Raw genomic sequence first — 25,406 nt, forward strand, 5'->3', positions numbered from 1 at the left:
TTTTGCTTGATTATTATTTTTAATTATTAAAGCAAAGATGGACAAGTAACAAAAGGCTTAATGAAAGAAAAATTGTGCATGTGTACTGTTTCAATAAACACCTTGTGTCTTTCACCACCACAACAATAAACAGCAAGCTGCAGTAGAGGGCAGTGTGGACTCAGGCTGCAAAGTGCATTAAACACATGGTGGCTTGTTCTGGTTATGGCAGCCTTATGAGGTGCTGAGGGGTGACAGGTTTGTATCTACAAGTCCGAAACCCACTCAAGTGGTAGAGTGCTTGCCTGGCAAGCATGAGACTCTGAGTTCAGTCCCCAGGATTGATTGCCCAAACACGAAGAACCCTTAAAAGGTAAAGTGTCTTTTATAACTAATTTGGGGCCAAAGCATGACTGGAACAGAAGTGAGTCTACTTTTATGGTGCCATTTAGTATATGAATATTTATGTTTGATTACAATCTTTTTTTAGTTTTTTTTTGAGATAAGGTCCCACTCTGTTGCCCAGGCTCACCTTGAACTTGAACCCAAGTACTAGGATTATAGGCATGTGGTACCATGGTTTTAATTACTGAGCACTGCCTCAGGGTTCTGGACTGTTACCTAATATGTGGTGTGTTTATTGTGTTTCCCAAGTCTGAAAGCTTTAGAATTCTAAATAGCAGCAGAGTTCATGCTACTTGCCCAACACCAAACTGGGAAGTGATGGAGACAGAATTCAAACCAAGAGGCCTCTTACCTCTCAGCACAGCACTCTCTGATCTTTCTGACATAGAACTACATAAAGGAAAAATGGTAATGGTTATTTGACTCCACGGAGGAGGAGGATTAAGCTGTTTGGGACCAGTAAGTGGCTTTGGGTGATTTTCCCCAGCTTTGTAGTTTCTTCCCAGTTGAAGAACCTGTGGTTGAGAATCTGCTAAGACATCAGTTCACTTAGTGAATCATGCCACCCCAGGGCAGTTATGTTTAGGGCTGGGCTCTTGAGCCTGACCCTCTGGCTCTGATTCCCAGTGCCACTATTTTCCAGTTGTGAGAACTTGAGTGAGCAGTTCAAGTGCTCCATATTCCTCATGTATAAAGTGGAGATGACAAAATTCTACTTAGTCCCAAAGGGAAGTGACTGCACTCTCATGATTCCTAAAGAAAGGAAGGGTGGGTCATTCCAAGCTTGAGTTGGTCCTTCTGACTTTATGGAATTGTGGATTTTGAAGCAGTAGATCATCAATCATAGTCCTTGCACATGCTGTAGGCAGCCTGCCTGTTCTCTAGCAGGGCTGTGTTTATTTTTTGGGACACTGCATTTCCTACACAGGCTGATAAGTGGCAGAGGAAGTAAGGCACCTGCATTAAACCCCAGAAGATTAAGAATGCAGAGCTGTTAAGAAAGCTTTTCTTGTCAGGTTTGAACATTCTTAGACTAAATCAGTCCCTCTACTGCATTTTTAGTTGTATCTCAATACCTCCTCTAGACCATATATGAGGCTCAAGAAGAGGCTTGATCCTTAGGTTTTCAACCACAGGTCAGGTGCTGGTTCTGTCTCTGCTTTTAACCCTCAGTATGGAAAGCCTGCATACCTGTGGGTGCTGATGCACAGGCCTATCTAGAGAGTAGGGACTCAGTGCTTTAGGACTGTGTAAATTGGCACTCATGCTAGGTGCTCACTTGGTGGGATTCTTGTCAATCTGATGGAGACTCTTCATAACGTCTTTCCCCCTTGTGCCTCTGTTTGATTGGGCCATGAATGAAGCCACACCTCCTGGAGGGGGCAACTATCTCTCCATCTGCTATATCTCAAGGCTCCACATTACTGAGCCAGGAGCAGGCTTGGGGAAAAGTGTCCCAGTGGCAGCTTCACCATCAACCCCAAATTGGCAGTATCCATAGGCTAAATGCTTCCTACTTTGGTAGGTAGTTATCTTGCTGAGAACCACATTCTACTTCTAATCCAGGAACTTTGTCCTGAGTTAGGAGCAAAGCCTGTCCTTGGCAACCTCCCTCCCTGGGGTTGGATCCAGCTCATTGTGGCTGATCTGCTTGTTGGACCCTCTGCTCAACACTGTTCATGGACTTTTAGATGGATTTCTATTCTCTGGACTAGATTAAAGCTTGATGATCTATATCAAATTTTCTATATTAAATTCCGTGTGTTGGGAGATTGACCGCTTTTACCAAGGCTAGCCTCTTTACTAGGGTGTTTGCTGAGCTTCCAACCTACTTGTGTCAGCTCTCTACTTCCAGGATCCAGTATGTTCAAGTCTTAACACACATTGAGATTTATCTTGTTTAAATGTCCTCATCAGGTTGTGCTGAATGACTTTGAGATTTTCAGAATCCCTAACATGGGATTAAAATAGCATTTAATCCCATGTTAGAGGGCTTTATAGTTTACTAATGTGTTATAGTTTGAATATGAAGTAGCCCCCCAAATGAGGCTCATGTGTTGAGGGCTTGATCCCCAAACCAATGTATAGAGTTGGGGATTTTATGAAGTGATTGGATCATGAGGTCTCTGACCTAATCAACAGGTTAATTCATTGATGGATTTAGAGGTAGACTATTAGGAGGTGATGAAAATTATAGAAGATGAGACCTGATTGGAGGAAGTAGTTTTTGGGGCATGCCTTTGAGGGGTGTAGCTTGTCCTTTATGTCTCTCTGCTTCTTGGCCAACTAGAGGTGAGCAGCTTTGTTTCCAGACACCCTACCACCACAATGTACTTACTGCCTTACTACCTGCAGGCTCAGAAACAATGGAGACAGACAGCATTGATTGAAATCTCTGAAACTGTGACTCAAAATAAATATTTCCTCCTTTACATTATTTTCCTCTGGTATTTTGTCACAGCAATGAAAACCTGATTAATAAAATGGCTTTCTGAATGACATCCTCTTTATACCTCATGGGGTCCACATGTTTCTTTGATGTGTACGTGGTTGTCATGAGCATAAGGCATTCCAACCATGGCTCAGTGTCGACCAGGACCTTCATTCCTTTTCAGTGCTTTGTGTCTCTCTAGAGAAGATGGTTTCACTCCTACCAGGTCAGGTCAAGGGTCTCACCTGAGATACTTCAGATAAGTACTGCACTGAGAGCATATCCATTGTGGATTAATTACTTGGAGCTTGTTCTTTTTAAATTTCGAGGATGACTGAGTCTCCAAACTTCTCCTTCCATTACTTAAAGCTTCCAGCACAACTCTTACCTGAAGAGTTTGGTGTTTATAAACTTGGACTTTGGTGTTAGACAGGTGTGTGTTCTTGGGTCAGGAGTGATACTATTATCCCTTACATTTCATTTGTCCTTTACTAAGGAAGCACAGGAAGAACCCATTCCCCATCTTTCCTCTCAGTGAGGTGGGACTGAACGATCACACTGGCCACTCCCAGTCCTGGTGCCTGAGAACTTCTGAGTAATTAGCTTTCCCTTCCTTTTTGTCTCTTCAGCTGGTTGGATACAGAGGACCAAGTAGAGAACTCCAATGTCTCAGGTTGCATTCTAAAAACCATTGCATGAAAAGCCCTCTGCCACACACCCAATAGGACACAAACAAGAAATCAATCTTTTATTGCGTTTTAGCCCATAAGCTTGGTGGCTAGCTTTTATTGACCCATATAGTTCTGAAACTGACTTTACAACTAGGTGATCTTTCAATTCCTTGAATTGTTTTGATTATTTTCATGTCTATGACACTTCTTGCAGCTTTGTGGTCAAGGGAGAAGGGAGTATGAGGCAGTCTTCCCAGAAAACCATGACCTGCCTATAATGGCTCACCTACTCACTGACTTTCTAATTGTTCCTCTAGTTTGCTAGGCTTGAACTCACTCTAGGGCTTTTGCAGGTCTTTTTTCTTTTGTTTGAATCACTTTTATCCCAGGTCCTAAGGATTTCTTATTTAGCACTAACCCTGAGCATCAATCACATCCTCAGAAAGTTTTCCTTGGTGACTCCAGTTAAATCCTTGCCCTCCAATCTTTAGCCCACCAGTTGTACGTAAGTTTCTTCATTGCAGTTGCTCCTGTCTGAAGGTAGATTATTTATGCATTGCTTTATAGCAGTATTATCTATTGTTCCCAAACCGTAATGTTATCTCTACAGGATTTCTCTCAAGCATAGGACAACAGAGACACATTGCAGGTGCTCAAAAAATACTGGTTGAATAAATACACATATTGAGAGGATTGTATGAGGTCATTTGTAAAGAATGTGGTCCTTGGTCTGTCATATGGGAAATGCTCAAAAATGGTAGTTGTTGAATATCTGATTGTATTGAGTCTCTGTTTACTTGTCCCTTTTTCTCATTTAATTGTGAATTTCTCAAAGTCAGAAAGTAGGTCATAATTATCTTTGATTCCCAACAGATCTTGTATATAAGAGGTGATAAGTAAGCATTTGTGATTGAAAAGGATCTAAAATTGTGTCCTTAAATCTGTTACATTCAAAGACCAATGAAACCATCCTTGTTCTAAAAAAAATTAAACCTTTTTATTAGTATATTTGTTTTATATATAAAAGAAATACAAAAAAAAAGAAACACAAAGAAAATGCTTTTATGGCAAATCGGATTTGTCGGTGCCTTCAGCTTGGGCTCCAGGCTCTGGCCCAGTGGGTGTCAACAAAGTCCGCCGGTTGTAATGGCCCTTGATGATGCCTGTGTTGCTGTTCTCATTGAGTAGCTGCTTCTGCCTTTGTCTGTTGAGGGACTGGACAAGTCCCAGGACTACTGCAGCCAGGGAATACTGCCCGGGCAGTCTTCGTGGGGGCAAGATGAATGGGTTGGGTTGGACTCTTCCTAGGAGAAAGTACGTTTTGATTTTTCCTTCCTGCTCACTGATGCCCTTCACATAGACCTCTCCTCGGTAGTCAAAGGCAAAGCCCTGGTCCTTCAGGATCAGATAGGTCTCCTCCGGGACTTGGATTCGGCCACTCACCCCTGTGCTGTCCATTCGGCTGGCCAGGTTCACAGTTTTGCCCCAAATATCATACTGTGGTTTCTTAGCGCCAATCACTCCAGCTACTACTGAGCCATGACTGATACCTGTGAGTGAACCAAAGGAGCAAGAGATAAGGGAGACCCAAGTCTAATAATATTACTGCATTTGTTTTAGATCTAAAGTCTGCATATGAGGGAGAACATGTGATTTTTGGCCTCCTGAACCTGGCTAACTTCACTTAAGATGATGTTCTCCAGTTCCATCCATTTACTTGTGAATGATAAGATTTCATCAAACTACAGAGGTCATTATGGGAAGGTGACTGAGAAGTAGTAAAGAGGTCTGGTAAAGATGAATCAATTTGGGATGTAATACACTTGTGCATGGAAGCAATGCTAGGAATCTCTCTGTATAGCTATGCTTATCTAGCAAAAATGCTTTGTCTTTCTTATTATTGCTTATATCTTCTCTTCAACAAAATTGGGGAAAAGGGCAGAACAGGTTCTGCCTGGAAGCGAGAAGGGAGAGGGAGGGAGCAGGGAGTGGGAGGAGAAATGACTCAAACAATGTATGCACATATGAATAAATGAATAAAGAAAAAATAAAAAATAAAGAGATAAGGGAGAGAAGAGGGGCAGCTAGGCATTTGGATCTACCTAGGGTAGTGATCACCTTGTGTGTGAGATCTGTGGATGACTTGCAATGTCCAGATTCTGCCTTGGTCACTAATTAGATGTGTGACATGGGTCAGTTACTTAAGCTATTTGGGCTTCACTTTTCCATCCATAAAGTGGAAAAATAGAGGGAAGAGTCTGTGAGATAATACAGCTATTGGCAAAGTGTCTGCTAACCAGAGAGTGTTCAACAAGATAGAATCTTTTGCATATTCACACCAATTTATCTTGGCCCATGGGATGACTGAGGCATTGACCAGGAGTCAGAGCCCGGGATCTCTTGCTTCTTCTCTATAGAGATGGAATGCTAATGGGCCTCTTTCTGTCCTCCTGTTTGCAGCTTGTGATCCTCATTGCTAGAGGAGGGGAGGGGTCTTTCTGACTGTCCCATATCATCCAGTTACAACCAATCAGGGTTCCTTTGCCCCTTAGGATAAAGTCAATTTCCCCTGGGCTCACAAACCAGGGCTTCTCCAATTGGCTTTTCCCTGTCTTGCCAGCATCATCATCCCACCCTCTCCCTTGCTCTGCACAGTGCCACACTGCACTGTTCGTTGCCCTTACCGGCCAGCCACATCCACCTTGGACTTTAGCCAAGACTCTTTCTGCTCAGACTCTTACTCCCCTCAATACCATAGTGTATTTGGTAAAGGCTTATAAAAACAGTCCCTTCTGGAAATGGTAGCATTTCACTAAACGTGTTAGTGGGCTTGTGTGTCTCTTGTATAAGCATTGACTCACCTGCTATGTGGGATACAACAGGAAAGCAAAGAGATGTAGGCCTGGGCCTCACGGAGCCTTCCTTATAAAATAGGTCATATGATATGATCAAATAATAAAAGCAAAATCAGTCCAGCATATATGGATAGGGAAATATGGATGAGGTTGCATTTTGGAGTAGGGCAGTTAAGAAAGATTTCTTGAGGAGAGAGTTGAGGAAAGTAATAGGATTAACCGTGAAGCTATCTGGGTAAGATCATTCTAGGCAGAGACAAGAGCAAGGCACATGCACACACACACACACACACACACACACACACACACACACAGAGTGAGAGAGAGAGAGAGAGGCAGGCTGTGGAACATGCATGGGAATCATAATGATGGTTAGCTCTTTAAAATTTGCAGAACACTTTGAGAGTCACTGTCCCATTTGAATCTCATAAGCTTACACATGGGGAAACTGAGGCTCAGAGCTGGTTACAGTAGACATGAAACACAAATTAAGATGTGTGATCCATACATTTCCTAACTTGTGAGATCAATGAAACAATACCAGCAACTGAATATATCCAGTCAAAGATTGGCCCTGATCAGAACAGTACCTTTGGAATTTACTTAGAACATCTTTCTGTTTAGGTCTAAAGTTCTTTTTTTTAATTATTGGCTCATTTGTGCAGTCAATTATTTCAGAAAGGACATGCAAGGTTGATGGAAGATGTAGGAACAAACCCTCAACAACGCATAGATCAAGCCCATAAAATATAATTTCTTTTTTTCCAAAGAACAAAGGCATGTGGCATTCCTCAGATCTGACAAGTCAGCTATTAGTTTTTCTTGACCCTTTATCTTTCTTGGGAGCTGCTAAGGGAGGGCCAAATGAAGTAAAATGGCATGTCAGCAGAGGATTTCAATAACGGGGACAGCAGCAAAAGTTGTTTTAAATTGCCCCTTGGCAGCCAGAGCGTCACTCATTGCAGTTGGGAAGCCTGGAGCTGCTGCTGGCATGCTTGTTTAACTGCGTGATGGCAGGCTAGTTTCCTCTCTTTTCTGGGAGTCAGTTTACTCATCTACAAAATGCAAATGTGGACTGGAGCAGGGGCTTTCAGACTAGGCTTTCCAAGGCTCAGCAGAGGTGCAGATAGAATTGGAAAATTATGCAAATCATAAAGAATATTGTTCAGTTGTTATGATTGCTGTGTTGCTACTTTGCACAGGATGTTCCTAAGCCTAAGAAGGATGAACCATGTGACTGAGTAATGTTCTTTAAGGTTCTCTGCCTGTCCCTGACTGGAGAAGGTATCTGATATCCTTGGGATTAGAACATGTTTTTGCCTGAAGGCATTGCATTGAGAGTAATACACTGACTTCCAACACTGAGCAACACAGAAGTCAGAGGTAAATGGTTCTTAGGTTGTCAGTGACCTCTCTAAGTAGGACCTTGTGTGTGTGGGCAGGCTACTAGATCAGTATGTTGAAGGAGAGGTTAACCATGGTCTAGTGTTTGCTTTGTATTTTTGCATGTAGGCCAGGATCCTCTCCTTTCTTCCAGTGTCTTGAGTGAGTGGAAGCTCAGGAAGGCCTGAGCTGATTCTGTGACTGTCCTTGTCAAGGTCACACTTGCAGGAAAAAGCTTCCCTGGATCGATGCCCAGGATACGGGAGGGGTTGCTGGAGCAAATGCAGTCAGCTCTGTGGGGCTCCATTTCCAGCCATTACTTACCGATCCGGAGTTCAAAATTGTTGAACGAATGCTTGTTGATCTCCTGTATGCTTTCCGTCAGGGCAAGAGAGAAGTCTGCCAGAGCACACAAATGTTCCCACTTGTCTTCACATTGCTGGAGCAAACATGAGAGAAGGATTCATTCCATGAAACCAACATTAGCAAGCTTACAGCCAGGGCTTTCTGTCCTATCCACACCCGTACATCTCTTTTGAAGGAAAACACTCATGTATGTAAGCCTCTACAGAAGCAAGCTATCATATGCCAGAAGCATGGGGGTCACAGAAGATTCACTTACCAGGGTAGTCTGTGTGTGTGTGGGCCCTTCTTCCATACCTACACATCATGGAATTCCTGTGTTCACTGGTGTGTGTGTGCATGCATGTGTGTGTTCACACTCCTGTGCTTGTATGTATGGCTTTTCCAGTCAAGGAACCATGTCTGTTTCCTTTGAAATACTAACAGTATCTGTTTCAGGAATATTTCACATAGATATCTAAGTTCCCTTGGAACTTCCAAGGGAAGTGCAGAACCGGCTTCAGCGCCTCTCTGAACCTCAGTTTCCAAATCTACAAAACAGGGACATGCTGGCCCTGTCCACCTCTCTGAGACTGAATGAGATTGTTATGTGAGAGACCTTTGTGCTAATGTGGAAGGGAGGTTGGGAAATAGTTCCAGTAAAAGTTCAGAGAGCAAATACTTTAGGTTTTGTAGATCATATTGATTATATGGTGTACAAACTACTCAACAAACTACATGACTATTCAACACTGTCATCTTGTCTTGAAAAGAGCAAAAGATAAAATGCAAATGAAAGGACATGGCTGTGTTCCAATAAAACTTTATTTAAAAAAATCAGTAGATTTGGTCTGTGGGTATTAGTTTTCTGACCCTTCTCTTGAGGGCCACACACATATACCAGCATGATTTTCTTCTCAGATAGTTGTTCTTGGAGTATTTTTAGGTTTCTGGGTAGAAAGAATGTGCAGGAAGGACAAGAAAGATTTAAGGAGGGTCCCATCTCCTGCAGTAACCTTGACTCATATTAACAATTGCTAAGGACTGGGTGGGTGCAAGGCGTTGTACAGGAAGCAGGAGACATCTCAAATAACCTATCCATTAACCCTGGAAGATAGATCTTGGGTCTCCATCCAACACCAGTGCCTAGCACACAGTCAAACAATTCACAAAGCAGGAGCTTTTATTATTGATATTAATACTATTTTATTATTACATAATAACTTTTGAAGGTGAAAATGAAAACAAACTTAAGAAAGCAGTCTAGCATTAGGGGTTTAGTAACACCCCATCTGACTCATAATCAAGGTATTTTCTGGCCCAAAGAAAACAGTGAGGTCATAAAGAAGGACAATCATTTCACCCAGCTCACCTCTTACCTCAGGAGTAACCATATATCCCACGACTGTTACAACCCAGTTTGGGTACTCTCCTCCCATAGTGCCCAATCCTCCTGGTGATGGAGATTGAACGAATGCTTGTTGTTCACCATCTTCAGTGATATGGTAACAGCAAGGCTCCTACATAGGTATGGCGGAATCCAAAAAGTGCTTTACCTGTTTTTCTGGTGACAGGCCTGACACAGCCATGTAGGTACTGCCAATGGTCTTGATCTTCTCAATGTCTTGAAACCGGTCTTCGCCAAGCAGCTAAAACAGATTCAGCTGTTAGTCCTGGAGTTTATTCTTGCAGGGGGCCAGGGCTCCTGAAGATGGGCCCCAGGCTCACCATGAAGAAAGATCTAACCCTAATGACCAAGCATTCTTGATGTGGCTGCTTTTGCTTGTGATGGTCACACAGTCAGCCAGTCAACATGTTTACTGCAAACCTGCTATGTGCTAGCAGCCCAGAGGGTTGTGACCAGGTAATCCTGAAGAAGCAGATTTGTTTCTGTGAATCTTTGAAATAAACAAGGCTTTTTGATTAGCTTGAGGGAGAAATCACAAATATTCTCAAATCCACCAAGTCTTTTTGACTTTTTTCATTGTGCTCTTAGAATATTCCCACTTCTGCACTTTCCTGCCAGCACTCTGGCCTAAACCACTGTCAGTTTTCAGCTGACCCTGCTCCTGCCCTTGTTTCCTCTCTCCCAGAATGGTGGTCAGTACTATCCCACTGACAGAAGAGTCAGCCCCAGCAAAGCTGCCCCCTCCTCAGAAGTCAGTTTAGAGGCAGCAAGAGGCTTCATTATTTTACTTAATATCCGCATAACAAATTTACCTGTTTTACCTCTCTATATTGAAACATGCCTGGGGGCATACAGTGGTCACTAACCATCCTCTTTCACTGTGCAAATGGAGAACTGAATGGGAAGAGGATGTTGTTTTTAGTCCTTCCTAGAGGAAGGAGCTGTGGGGTAAGGTGGCCCTGCCTTGGGCTCTTGCATAGAGTTTTGCTGAGTGTGCCCTGGACAATGTTCAGCTTTCCTCTGTGTCATGAAAGAATTTGCAGGATCTCAGGTTCCTGTGATAATTACATCAGCAAGAAGAAAAGCATCATTATTAAAGTGAGCTCATTTAGAATGGATCTACAGTGCTCAGCCAAAGAAGGAAAACATGTCTGTATTACCCAAGGCCCCCTCAGGGAAAGATGACAGTACTTGAGGTTGGCAAATCAGGGGATGTCTTGAGATTTCCTATTGACTACATTCTTTCCCCCTTCTTACTCTTCCTTTGATCTTTCTCTTTCTTCTCATCTCTGCCTCGTAGCTTTGGCTCCTCCTCTTCCTCTTATTCATCTTCTTCCTCCCGGCTTAAAGTCCATGTTCTATAGTAGACAGCCTCCTGGACCAACTCCCTTGTTTCCACCTTTCCTCTGCAAAGATCCATCTCTCCTGTTTAGGGGCACTGCCCTCCTCTGCTTTTGGAAGACTTCAGGGTGTCCAAAATTTGGTGTAGTGAGATGCAAATTTAGTCCAAATTTATTACAGTTTAAAAATAAGCCTGTGAAATTTTTTGGAAGTGGGTTGCAATAGAGTTTAAAATACAACAAAACCTGATGTCTCAACCTTTAGTCAGATTATTTTTAATAGAGCTATTTTAAATTTTTTACTTGAAAGTGTGTCTTGGATTGTAGTAGCCTGTCTTTGCTTTTTTATTTTCTATCTAGATTTTGATCCCACATTTAGCAATCACTTAGCAAGCATCTGTTATGTGAATCTGCTGTGGTTTCAGTGTGTTTTGTCTCCTCCAAAACTCATATTGAAATTTGGTCACCAATGTATTACACTGAAAGGTGGCAGGGCCTAAAAGGGGTGATTAGTTATTAATATGGATTATTGTCATTCTTGTGAGGCTAGATCAGTTACCATGAGAGTGGGTTGTAATAAGGCAAGACTGCCATCATGTTCTTCTGCACAAACCTGCTTGTCCTTTTACTTTCCTGCATATCGTGAGAGAGCACAAGACCCTCAAAAGATGTGGTTGCCTGATGTTGGACTTCCAGCCTCCAGAACTAAATAAGCTAATTAAACTTCTTTCCTTTATAAATTATCTAGTCTCAGGTATCCTGGTATAGCAACAGAAAAGGAATTAAGACAGCCTCTCTCTCTCTCTCCCTTTTGTGATGCTAAGGATTGAACCCAGGGCTTTGCACATGCTAGACAAGTGCTTTACCATTAAGCTATATCCCAGTCCAACACAGCATCTTTTATGTGCTGGGCGAGTGCTAGGACCTGGGTGCTTAAAGGACACTAGAGTATGGTTTCTGTCTTCATGAGCTTGTGGCCCAGCCTGGAGGATGGCAGTTAAAGATGCTGTCTTAGTGGAATCTTCCTCCCTTCCCACCTTGCAAGGCGCTCTGTACTGGTACATTGACCTGTGACTCCTGGTGTGAAAGTGACTTAGAGACCTGCTCCCCACTGGGTGGTCCAGTTATGTGTCTTACTACTTTCATCCACACACTCATCCCCAGCTCAACTAAAGTCGTCATAGTTAGTCTTACGACTGAAAAACCATCACCATGACATGCCAGGTAAGTGAGAAACCATGCATCATAATGATTAAAAACTAAAACAATGATAGTGGGCCTGGATTCAAATCTTGGCTTTGTTACTTAGTGGCATGTGACCCTGACACTCTTGGTGTTTCTCAATCTCGGCTTTGTTTATTTATAAAATGAAAACTTATGATTCCTATTCCACGGATTTGGTGTGAGGGATAAATAAATTAAGTGATGTATATTGAAAATGTTCCACATTTGTGGAAAGATTTTGTAAAAACCTATAGAGATTATAAGATGATTTTCTGCCCTAGAACTCAGTGTCTAGTGGAGGAAACTGCTCTATAAACAAGATTGTGTCGAAGAGTTTCAGTCTCTATGATAAAAAATTTTTACAGGGTATAAGTTTTTTTTTTATCTAAAAGGGATTGACAAAATTTACCTGGATAAAGAAGGGGGTTAGAAAAACAGAAGTGAAGTTTGAATGGATGGTTAAGTGAGTGTTAGGTTTTCAGCTGGCCATGGAGTCAAGGAAGAGAGGATGGGTTGGGGTAAAGATGGCATAACTTTTAGGCAGAGATCAGTGTGGGAAATAGCCAGGTGAGCAGGGGCAGGTGGAAGGTGGTGAGAGGTGAGTCTGGGGAGGGAATAGGGACTGTAAGTGCAAGGCCTGAGTAAACCTGCCAAGGAGCCAGCCTAATGGAGCTGCTGAGGGCGTTAGGTTTCAGAGGGATGTGATGAAAGTCTCCTGCCTTTGGTGGCCACAGATGGTGAGACGCAGGCAGGGAGGGCAGTCACGAGAGGACTCTAATCATCCTGGTGAGAAATGATGTGGCCCAAAGCAAGGCAAAGGTGGTGCTGATGGTGAGAGATAGGCAGATGTGAGCACTGGAAAGAAGGCCAGCAAGCTGTCTGTACATCCATGTTCATCACAGCACATGCACAACAGCAGGAATGGGATCAGCCTACATGGCCAATGATGGAAGAATGGCTAAAGATATGTTATAAATATATGTGCATGCAATATATTCAGCTACAGAAGGAAGGAAATCCCATCATTTGTGAGAACATGAATAGACCCAGACAACCCTGAGCTAAGGGAAATGCACCATGTACAGAAAGACAAATGCTTCATGGTCTCACTTCTGTGTGAAGTCTAAAAATGTCAAACTCAGATGCAGAGGGTAAACTGGTGGATACCAAAGCTCAGGGGTGGGGTAGGAATAGGGAGATATTTATTGTAGGGTATAAAATGTCAGTCAGATAGGTTGAATAAGTTCTGGAGATCTACTGCATACCATGGCAACTAAAGTTTCTAATAATGTATTGTCTACTTGAAAATTTCTAAGAGGCTAGAGCTTAAGTGTTTTCACCACAAAAATGGTAAGAATGTGAGGTGATGAATATGCTAATTAACTTGATTTAATCATTCTACAATGTATACATTTATCAAAGTATCAATTAGCTCAGGTGATGATTGTGATTGTGATAATTAAGTCAAATGATACATTTCTGTATTTACAATGCAGCCTGAATTTCTGTAAATGCAAAGGTTGTTCCTACAATAAATAATAACATAAAGCTGTGATAACCTTTTGTAAAATTACAATTGATGCCCATTTGTAATTGTAAACTTTAGAGGCTGAGATTCACCTCATCGAAGTCAGCGATGATCTCATTCAGCAAGCGCAGGCATTCCACTCCCTGGTTGTTCATCTCAGTCTGCGAGTAAAAGTCCGCGAATCCTGGGATGGAGGCAAACATCACCCCAACAGCATCGTAGGATTGTGAATACAGCTCCTGTGCAGAGACACAGAAGGAGCCAGAAATTATCAACAGCGGCCAGGTTCTGCAGTGATGCCATGTGTGCATATGTACCTGGGCACACCTGCACAGGTACGCATGGAGAAGACAAAATGGGAACTAGGGCACCGTTAGGTAAACACTATATATCTTAGTGTGTTCAGGTTGCTATAACAAAATACCTTAGGCTAGGTTGTTTTAAACAACAGAAATTTGTTTCTCATAGTTCTGGAAGCTAGGAAGCCCAACATCAAGGCACTGGTAGATTCAGTGTCTGTTGAGAACTGAATTTGTGGTTCATGGTTATCAACTTTGTTCCCACATGGTAGAAGGGGCAAGGCAGCCCTCTGGGGTCTCTTTTATGCGGGCACTAGTCCCATTGGTATGGTTCAGATATAAAGTCTCTCACAAAAGGCTTGCTCATGTGTCAAACATTGGTCCCCAGCTGGTGGATCCAGTCATTGAGAGGTGATTGAGCTATTAGGACTCTGACTTCATCAGTGGGTTGATGACTTATGGGTTTATGTATAATGGAATTATTGGGAGGTGGTGGAAAGTAGGAGGTGGGACTGCTTGGAGAAAGTAAGTCATTGCTGGTGTACCCTGAAAAGATATACCTTGTCACTGGCCTTTTCCTTTTCCTCTCTGTTTCCTGGTTGCCAGTAGGGGAGCATCTCTGCCCCAACCTGACCTTCCATCATAATGCTTTGCCTCATGACAGGTCCAGAAGCCCTGGAGCCAGCTGACTATGGGCTGAAAACTCTGAAACCATGAGCAAAAATAAATCCCTCCTCCAGCTCTGTTTTTGTGTTGGGGTTTTTTTGAGATAGGGTCTTGCAACCTATTTTCCCTGGCTAGTTTTGAACCACAGTCCTTCTGGTCTCTATCTCCTGAGTAGACAGGATTACAGGTGTAAGCCATGAGCATCAGATAAATCCTCCCTCCTTTAAACTGTTTTACTCAGGTATTTGTCACAGTGACAAAAAGCTAACACATCTATTCCTGAAACCTCCACCCTTATGACCAAATCATTTCCCAGAGTTCCCACTTCTTAATACTTAATCTCCACTTTGGGGATTAAGATTTGAACACAGGAATTTTGGAGGGACACAAATGTTCCATCTATCATACAATAATCACAGCCTTGTCACAATATGGATTGAGGCATCCAAAATATGTTATCTCCAGCATCATCTGGGCCAGTTCTGACTGCCCATTCATTTGTCCTCAGTCAGATTTCCTTTTTGCTCCCCTCAATGGCTGGTCCAAACCCTCATTATTCTCCCTAACTTAATCCTCTACTCTATCCCTCTTAGTAGGTGACTGTATCTCCTATTTCACTAAGAAAACTGTTGCTCTGAGTGGTGACTCACCCCTGCTCCATCAAAATCTAAATGTCTATGTACATATTCATTTTCATCTACTTTGCTTCAACTCTAGATCCTGCAGTTTTCCTTCTACTGCTGAAAGTCAATGCTTTTATCTATGGGGGGGGTGCTATTGACCCCCATATAACTTCTTCAGTGACTTACTCCCTTGGTTATCCTTTTCTTTCTCTTGCCCTCCTCTTCCTGCTCCTCTTCCTTCATATCGTCTAAGTGTCTCTTTTAAGAGGAAGAACAGCATGTCCTGGATCCTGCAGACGCTTGTGCCTACTAACCAGTCCCTCTTCATCCTTGCATCCAAACATCTCAAACTAGTTGTCTCCAGTGCCTATTACCATTCACATCTCATGCTCGAATAAAATGAATAAAGAGTAGGCTAACTTGTCAGAGTGGGAAAATCAGAGTACACATACCAGTTCATATCTTACCAGCCACTTTGCATCTTGGCCTGTTTGTCACTTGGGACATTGATTCTCTTGATTTTTCTATGATTTAGTGAAATACTTTGTGTTCTTATGGCTGGTCCCTTCAAGGATGACTTTTATTGCTTTCCTTCCATTTTGAAAGGTGATGATTGCTTCTCTCTGTCCTTCACCCCCTGAATGTTTCAAATTTTATATATTTACTTGGTCCATCTCATTCACGCAGCCTTCCTATGACTTATCTGTAGCAGTTTCTAAATTTCTATTTCCAGTTCAGTTTTTCTTGGACTTTGAGCTCCCATGCCTCATCTTGGGTGGTCTGTCTACTCCTCAAATTATAACTCATGAACCTGGTGCATCTTCTTTTTACTATTCCCATGTCTGCTCCTGCATTCTCCAACTCTACTGGAGACACCAGAGTTGCCAAATTAACAAAGTTAGAGAATCTCAGAATTTCCTTTGACTCTTTCTCCATCATGTCTATATTCAATAAATTAACAAGTCCTTCTGGGTTTGGTTTTGTCTCCTAAACATTTTTTAATGCTCCTACTATTTTTCCTAGTTCCCTCTCACTAATATGAGAGCCTTCGGTCTTGACCCATTCAAAGACATCCTCCACGTGGCATCCAGAGTGATTTTTTAAAAAAGATATGATAGGTATTGACCAGGCCTCTCCCATTTTAAAATCCTCCAATACCCTCTACCCTTCCCCTCAGGATACAGCCCACTACCACAGCATGGCATGTATTTATGCTCTCACCCCCACCTGCCTCTTCAGCCATATTGCCTGTAATTCCCCAACATGGACCTTGGGCTCCGGAAACATGGAGGCATTTTTGCATCTGTAGCAGATAGCAAGTTCCTCGTCTGCAGTTCTCTCATCTAGGATCCGTTTGTCAGCACTTGAGGTTCTTTGCATGAAGTTTTTCTGTGGCCACTAGAGGGCACTCTGCCCATCTGAGCAGCAGCCTGGAAGCACCAGGAAATTAATCCCCTTCTGGGTTGACTATCGATGACTGATGGGAAATGTTGTGTAGTACCCAGTTCCTTCACTCTTCGAGCCAGCTAACTTTGAAGGGTGCATTTACACTACTTCCCTGAATTTCCCTTTTGGGATTAAGTTCCAGTTTGCTAACAGATGTAGCTAACCTGGTAATGCATCATTTTTCGGTTATCTTCCTTCCTATTCTTCTATCTACTCAGGTTCCCTTGATTACCTTCATGAAAATTACTCCCTCTCAAATCCTGGTTTCAAGGTTTTCTTCCAGAAGAAGCAACACAAAGGCACAAACACTCTTCTATTTCACACTTCCTGCCATATATCCCTTCATTGGAAATGTCATTCCAGCCTCTTTTTTTAATCCCCATCATCCAGCTAGTTCTTGTTTTCTGACTTCACAAACCACTTAAAGACCTTGTCTTCCATAAGCCTTCCAGACTGCTGGATGGAGTCAGAGGTTGAGCTCTGCTCTGGCAGGCAGCACCTGAGCTGCTCTATAGTGTACCCCTTATCCGTGCCTCATTGTGCTAATGTTCATCTCTTCCTCTAAATATGAAATCTGACAGGGCATAGGTCAGATCACATTCATCTTGGTGCTTCCAATGAATGACCTTAGTATCTTTGGATGACTGCAATGCCATGCACACCCCATACAGTACCTGGTATAATGTAACTCAAAACTATTTGATGAGTTAATGTCTCCTTGGCCTTTATAGGGAACAGTAAAGCTTATAAAGTGCTTTTATATGAATTTGATGATTTCACAGATTAGGGTACTCAGGAGCCTTTGTTCAGTAGCCCCCACTGGTTACTTGTGGCCCAATGGCTGTGGTCTCTCCAATCATTTCCTTCCAGGAGGAAGGTATTACAGGGAGGTTTTCCTTCAGCAGGTCAAGGCAGGAACATGGGAAGAGAGGAGAAGATGAGCCCCACAGATGTGGTCACATGACTTTGAGCAAGCACAGTCTGTTCTCTAGCCTCCAGTCCCTCAGCTATAGATGGAGAGTGCAGATTTTGCTTTGCTTTTGTCCTGAGATGCTCTGCTCCAGTTGTCCATTTGCTCCACCAAACCATGGCTGGCAGTGGCTCTCATTGGCCCAAGTAACTGCTCATACCCTTATCTCTTTGTGTCTGGAGAGGAAGAAGGTGTTTCTCACAATTACTAACTGTGGGAGGCATATCATCTCATCATTATCCCTATTGCTTCAGTTAGGGACCCAAAATAAAAGCACATTCAAATCAAGATAATTCAAGGAGTTAACTTATGAAGGTCATAACTAGAAAGATGAGGGCAGACTGTAAGGGACCCTGTGAAATCCCTCAGGAGCCTAGGGCTAGTGGTAGTAGACCTGTCATCCCTCTAGGCTTACAGGAATAAGGACAGCCCAAAGGAAGTGAGTTGATTTGACCCTGGAGGCAGCATAACAGTGGTTTTGAAAGGAGCTTTTGATCTTTGTGGAGGGATATAGACAGTCTAGTGTGATGTCAAGATAATGAATTATTTTACCTCACACTCCTTCCCCTCCCTTGGATCTGTTACTCAGTACCTCCAATTGACAACCCTCCACTGGGTGCTGAGTTCATGGGAGGTCATTGATGTGGCACATGCAGTTCAGCCCTATCATCATCCCCCCAAATCAGGGAGAAGATGGTGGAGGGGCTTGGGGGGTCATATGAACGAGCTCCAGTCCATCTATCCACAACTTTAGAGATGGTTTCTTTATTCAGCTCAGTCTAATTAACTGCTTTGTGTGTACCATCTGTTTCTTCTATTTTAGGTTTAAAGAAGATTAAAAAAACTTTATAAACTGGGGTGGGGTTGATGAGTATAGAAAAGCTATATTTGTTTTGTTGTCATTTTCCTTGGTGGATTGGAAGTACAGGTTTGGGCTTTGTAAAGAATTTTGAACATGTGCACGCACCCCTTCTCTACACCCCACATGTGAGGACTTTGGTTTCCTCTTTGATTAAGGGACTGCCCAGTGTGTTATGATCCCAAGTTCTGTGTATAAGGATCCCAAGTTCTGTGCTTTTTATACCAAATTAAGCCACCTCTCTGCAGGGGAAAACAATGTCTGAGACCTGCTGATCTTATTGGTCCCCTTTCATGTCATTCAGATCTCTTCTAAAATAGCTTCTATGAGAGACTGTCCATGACCTTGCTATGATCGGAGCATATCCCTCAAAATTCATATGTTGAAACTTAATCACCAAATTGATAGTGTTTAGAGGTGGGGTTTTTAGGAAATGATGAAGTCATGAGGGCAGAGCTCTTGTGGATGGGATTAGGGTCTTTAGGAAAGGACTTAAGGGAGTGTTTCTTCTGCTCTGCTCCATGTGAGGACACAGTGTTGAAAGCACCATCTTATGAGCACAGACTGGACCACACCAGGCACTAAATCTGCTGGTGCCTTGATCTTGATCTTCTCAGTCTTCTGAACTGTAAGGAAATATTTTCTTTTCTTTATAAATGATGCAGTCCCAGGTGTTTTGTTATAGAATCACAGTCTAAGACACCAATGTAAGTAGCCAATATTCAATTCCATTAATCAGACTTTTCTGTTCTCATTGAACTTATCATGACTGGTACTATGTTAAGTATTTATTTATTTGCTTTACTATCTGCCTTTCTATGACAATAAATGCTGTATAAGAGTAAGGACTTTTCTTGCCTTGTTCATTGTTTTAACACCAGTGTCTAGAAAAACACTGCATATGGTTGAAACTTGATGAACACATGCCAAATGAATATGTGAATGATTAGACAAGAAGTGGGGCTGTGTTTGGGAGAGAGAAAAAAATAATGATACCTCACATTAATCCAAGATAATAGTAGCAAACAAACAGTGCACACATAAAGTTTTCCAAGCACCATGTCAGTGCTTTGTGTGTGGTAACTTGCATGGAAGTTGTTATAAGCTGGGTAAATCTGGGAGGTGTGGGATGAAAAACATGGGGTTCAGAAAGGTTCATCACTTGGGCATAGTCACAGAGGTAGTGAGAGGAGGAGACAGAACTGCTCCTACACTAATCTTTTTAGCACACCTATGGCCTTTCTCTACAGAAGCTCCTGGCACTGAGCTGCATTGGGCACACAAGGCATGTTTTCTCACCATAGCTCTCACACTAACTCAGCAAGGTCAGTATTGTTTCCTCTACTGATGAGATGAGAAAGTGAATAGAAAGGTTGGTTAGCTGCCCCAGGTCACCCAGCTACTTAGTACAGGAATGGAACTTATGCTTGTGGACTCTCCAGCACCTGGGACAGCTTCCCTTGTCGGTGTCCTTCTGTAGTAGCTTTTAAGGGAACATGAAAAGCTACAGGCTTTCCTAGGGCTCAACACTAGTCTGCTAGACACTGGTACATATTTAGGCATGGACCCTGAGCTGGCATTATAGACAAGAAAACTCCTGCCTAGCAGAAGAGCAGGGAGCTGCTGGAAGCTTTGTGTGGGTGACCCACCTAGAAGGGCCTTGCACAGGATGCTAGTTTGTAGGGTCTTCTTCTCTGGGTTTGGATGACTTGAGTTACCATTTGTCATTGCTCCCCTTATCTGCGTTCACTTTGAGTGAGGGGGATGGGACATGACCTCTTGCTTTGATGGTGTACATCCCTGGGTTTGAATTTGAGCTTAGTGCTCGCCAGCTTTATGAACTTGAGAAAATTGTTTTCCTTCTCCAAGCCTCACTTGTTTTACCTATGAATGGGGATAATAATTCTTACCTCCTTATTTTACTTAAAATAAAATCCATGCTCTTCAACATCCTTTAAGACTTGTCACTTTGTATCTATGACAGCTCTGCTCTGGCCTCTGTTCTTCATAAAATGCTTGTGGTTTTCAAACTCCTTCTCAGCGTTACACCTCTATCCATCTATCTGGAATAATTTCCCTCCACTTCCTTGCCTGGTTAACAACTAGGTCCTAGGAGCATATGTACAATTAAAGTCACTTTACATATGAGGGTACTCAGGCTCAGAGACCTTAACTAGTTGCTTCAAAAATCACACAGTTAGTAAATGGGAGAGGTGGAGAACACATGTCTCTCTGGCTTCAAAACTTGAGCTTTTTTGCACTAGAATACATGGCCTCCCTTGAAGGACTTTAATAATGGTAAGAATTTGGGGAAGAGGAAAGAGGTTGAGCTTGCAGCCATGGTGTTTGGGTTAACTCAGAGCATGTCCCTGGCTGCTGCAGCCAGGACACACACAAAGATAATGCAAGACATTTTTTGGTATTGCATGCAGAGGCTATGCTGTCTGCACCTCTTTGAGTAGGTCCCTGAGATCATCTAAGGAACGAGGCCAATGTTGACGCACTCAATTACATTGGAGTCCACGTGCACCAGACTCCAGGCAGCTCATGGTCAGCCTTGAGTGCACTGCCACACCAGGCACAGAGCCTGTGGGAGGTGAACTGGTTGGAAAGGAAAAGGTGACACTTTTGTCCCTGTGAAACTTACAGATGCACACAATCACATTCAGTTTGTGTCACAATTCAGATCTATAGCAAAAGAAGAAGCCAAAATATCTTTGCCTTCATTATGATAGGGAGATCTAGTAGGCTGTGTCACTCCTGTGTGTGTTATTTTTCTCTACATGACACACACACACACACACACACACACACACACACACGTCCACTAATCTTGCTTGATTTCAATGACAGCTTGGACAGGAACGTGGTAAGGGAGAAGGGTGATAAAGAATTCAGAAACCTCAAGAACTGGATTAGAGGTATAGCTTGGCTTCAAGAGTATGAAGCAAAACTTTCAGGGCCCCAGTTTCTTCACCAATAATGTGGGGCTGGTAGAACTCTCCCCTTGAGGTTGTGAATGGAGTGAAAGCCAATTTTCATCAATTGCCTGTCTCAGCAGCTGGCATGCAGTTGGTGTTCAGTAAATGTTTCATCATAATGTGAGAACTATCTAGGCAATATAAACATGCTTTTTGGTTAATCCTAGTTGAGTGTGAACTAGTTAAATATTTATGAAGCCTCAAATAGTCCTGACAGGACTCCACTGAAAATGTGTGATGCGTATGATAAAGGCAGAAGCTGCCCTGCACATTGCTTGCTGTGGTCCAGCCTGAACCCCAGCTGATGACTTGGGGTCTTATGCAATCAGAAGGTTGGTTTCCTTCCTTTCAGGATAAAATTAGTCTTTCCCCTCTGGTCCCAGATACTTCCAAAATGATGTCCATCTGGAGCATCAGAATGTGCTCTTATTTGGAAATGGTTCTCTCATAGATGCAATTAAGTTAAGATGAGATCACACTAGATTAGGGTGGACCCTAAGTCTAATGACTGGTGTCTTTAGAGGGGAGGAGAAGACTCTTGTTCTTATAAGGAGGGCCATGTGAAGGTGGAGGTATAGATTGAATTGATGTAGCCACAGGCCAAGGAAGAACTAGAAGGGGCAGGGAAGGAGTCTCTCGTGGATACTCTGGAGAGAGCATGAGTCTCCAGCACTTTGACTTTAGACTTCTGGGTAGCCTTCTTTGAGTGTCCCCATGGACATAATATAATCAAAAGGAATAACTTTTGAGCAGATACTACATGCTAGACAATGTGCTAAGAATATATATGTATACATATCAGACATGTGCTCACATGTTTATATGTATATGCATACACATTTTGAAAATGGTGGTGACATTTATTTAGCATGCCACCATCTTGACCACTAAGAGAATTGTCACTCCTATTAAGTACATTCACATTGTTGTGCAGTCATCACTACCATCCTAGGACTTTTTCATCTTATAAATCTAAAGTTCAACAGCCATGAAACAGTAACTCCACATTCCCTCCAGCCCTGACAACCACCATTCTACTCTCTGCTTCTATGAATTTGACTGCTCTAGGTACCAATGTAAGTAGAGTCCTAAAGTAGTTGTACTTTTTGTGACTGGCTTATTTCACTTAGCATAAAGTTTGTCCATGCTATAGCATGTGTCAGGACTCTCCTTTCTTTCTATGGCTGGATAATATTTCACTGATGTATATAATACATTTTGTTTATCCATGCATCTATTAATGGGTTGCTTCCACACTTGGGCTATTGTAAATAATGCTTCTAGGTGTGAAAATAGCTCTTTGAAACCCTTCTTTCAATTCTTCTTGGTATACACCAACATTGGAATTATTGGATGTACTTATATTTATTATTATATTTATATGTACACATACATATATACCCACATATGTACATGTACATATAGTTTTGCCAATAATTTTACATATATATTTTCAAATACAGCATACACACATACAAATTTAAAATTCAAATTCAGCCTCAGATGTGAGGCTGAATCGATCAGGTGCTAGAAGTCATGAGGGGCTGTGTGTAACTTCCATAGTTGAGCATGTGCTAGGCATGGTCTTCATTTTCACACCCTCACATGAAGCAGAGAAGTTCTCCCAGAGCTGGAGGTCAGTGTTAACAATTACACACCACCCGCTTCTTGCTGGCTAGACAAGCCTGGGCTCACCTCATTGTCTCGGTCTTTCTCCAGGAAATGGCGGGCCACATGACTGGGTAAGATATTCCGGAGCATGTTTTCATTGTGTTCCCTCAGCTCCTTCATCTCATTGATCTCCTCTTTGGCCTGTACTCGCCAAAGAAAGTCCAGGCGAGCTGTGTATTCCAGCTGCAGTTCAGGGGAGAGAAAGAGAAGTGACAGGTAAACTTGCAGAGCTGGTGTACCTCCAGCAGGTTGAGCTTTAGGTACACATGTCTGAGGGGTGGGGAGGGCTCTGGGATTCCTCATAAATGGAACAGAGCCTGATAGGAACATTGCGAACATTTGCCAGAAGCCAAAGTATCAGAGGACATTGGATCTCCTGGGAATCTGCACCTGTTCTTGAAGACATTGTTATCCTAGGGGTTCTGTTCTCATCTGTGGATTATCTGCCAGTGTTTGTGTCCTCTACCAGACTGTAACTGTAGGTGCTATGTTGGCAGGTGTTCTCTCACTTGTTCAATATTACGTCCTTATTATGGACTGAATGATTGTGATCCCTCTCACAAATTCTTATGTTGAAGTCTTAACTACTGATGTTGTGGTATTTGGGGATAGGAACTTTGCAAGGTAATTAGAGTTAGGTGAAGACTTGAGAGTGGGGTCCTTGTGGTGTAATTACTGCCTTTACTAGAGGAGACATAGAGCACTTGCTCTTCATTTCTCCATGTACACACTCTGAAAAAAGGCCATGTGAGGCATAGGAAGAAGGTGGCTGTCTGCAAGCCATAAAGAGCCCTGACCAGTACCAAACCCTGATGGACCTTGATGTTAGACTTTCCATGCTCCAGAGCTGTGAGAAAATAAATTTTTGTTATTTGTGTCACCTGGTCTATGGTATTTTGGTAAGACAACCTGGGCTTAGTAACATACTTATCAGGTAGTAACATGGCTGGTACAGGACAGGTGCTCGGTCAATGTTTGTTTGTTGATTCTATAAAACTAGATAAAACTTAGGTGGTACTTATACACCAAACCCTGCTTTAAGTAACATACAAATATTAAGTCTTTCAACCCAAACATAACCCTAATAGGAAGATACTACATTCAACTTTTATTTCACAGATAAGAAAATGAAAGCATACATGGTTACATAACTTTACCATCAAGATCATGCCAAAATTAGTGATGAAGCCAAAATTTGAATTTACTTCTGAAGCTGGACACCAGCATCTGAGCTCTTAACTATAAGATATTAAGGAAGATGTGAACAGACTAATACTGGAAGGTCTTGGATGTGATGTCAGTTAGCCATGGCTTACAGGTCTTGCACACTGTAACACTAGAAGTGACTTCATCTCACTTTCCTTGCCTGTGACATTGGGATGAACACCAGTGAACACATAGGAGTGGAATGGAAACAATTTAGGGAATTACAGATAAATGGCTCACGGTAGGCACTCAATACATTGTAGTTTCTGCTGTGCCAGCTTCCCTTTGCAGTGGAGGTGGGTGGTTTCCTTTCTAGAGCAGCCCACAAAGCATTTTTTATAACAACTTTGGGGATATCATTATTTCAATGTATTTAACAGTTAAAACAAATAATATGGATCATGGTTAAACACATGGTTAGATGTCCCAAATTCAAGAGCTCAGAATATTCAGCTAGTGTCTTTCCTTTGTCTTATTTTCAAGACTTAATGGATAGCAAAAATATGAAAAGACACAGGCCCAAGGTTATTTATTCAGCAGCATTTGTAATAGCAAAAGCTGGAAATAATCCAAATGTTTATTTTCTTGGCTGAACAAACTATAGTACATATACACAATAGAGCATGATTCAGCTTTTTAAAAGAAATGAGGGCTATTTCTCTAAACTTTGATATTGTAGTTTCTAAGAGGGGGGAGTCTGTATAGTATGCTATCACTTATGTAAGAGAGGACAGTCTCTCTTTCTCTCTCTCCTCATATATATATACTGTATAGGTCTTCATTTATCTATTAAAATTAAAGTATAGGACATGTAAAGTGGTTAGCTAAGATGAGGAAAGGAAGGAATAGAATGGAATATTAAGGATAGAATACGAGGTTCTTTTTTAAAATACATTTTTATTAGGATGTATTCATTATATAGGCGGGGATTCATGGTGACAATTCCGATTAAACTTACATTGTACATTAGTTACATTGTCTCCATCATCTCTCCCTCTCAACCCCATTCCCATCCCACTTTAAGAAATTGCAAGAAGCTTCTTTGTTCTATTTCATATAGGCATATGAAGTCCATCAACCTTTAATTATATTTTGCTTTGAGTAGACATGACTTTAAAA

The 25,406-nt window shown here is 42.2% G+C and overlaps 1 protein-coding gene across 3 annotated transcripts in view; it reads right to left on the bottom strand.

The window, feature by feature from the left end:
• Positions 1 to 4,517: 4,517 nt before the first annotated feature.
• The window catches only part of Adcy8 (adenylate cyclase 8), a 220,362-nt gene continuing 199,473 nt past the window's right edge, over positions 4,518 to 25,406 (bottom strand). For all 3 annotated transcript variants that reach the window (XM_074069234.1, XM_020154145.2, XM_074069233.1), the window contains 5 exons: positions 23,106 to 23,264; positions 13,659 to 13,805; positions 9,623 to 9,715; positions 8,049 to 8,163; positions 4,518 to 5,036 (listed from right to left, as the gene is read on the bottom strand). In XM_074069234.1, coding sequence (XP_073925335.1) covers positions 4,549 to 5,036; positions 8,049 to 8,163; positions 9,623 to 9,715; positions 13,659 to 13,805; positions 23,106 to 23,264 — 1,002 coding nt within the window. In that variant the 3' untranslated portion in view covers positions 4,518 to 4,548. The remainder of the gene's footprint in view (positions 5,037 to 8,048; positions 8,164 to 9,622; positions 9,716 to 13,658; positions 13,806 to 23,105; positions 23,265 to 25,406) is intronic.

This window comes from Castor canadensis, chromosome 3 (genome assembly GCF_047511655.1).
Source record: "Castor canadensis chromosome 3, mCasCan1.hap1v2, whole genome shotgun sequence".
NCBI lineage: Eukaryota > Metazoa > Chordata > Mammalia > Rodentia > Castoridae > Castor > Castor canadensis.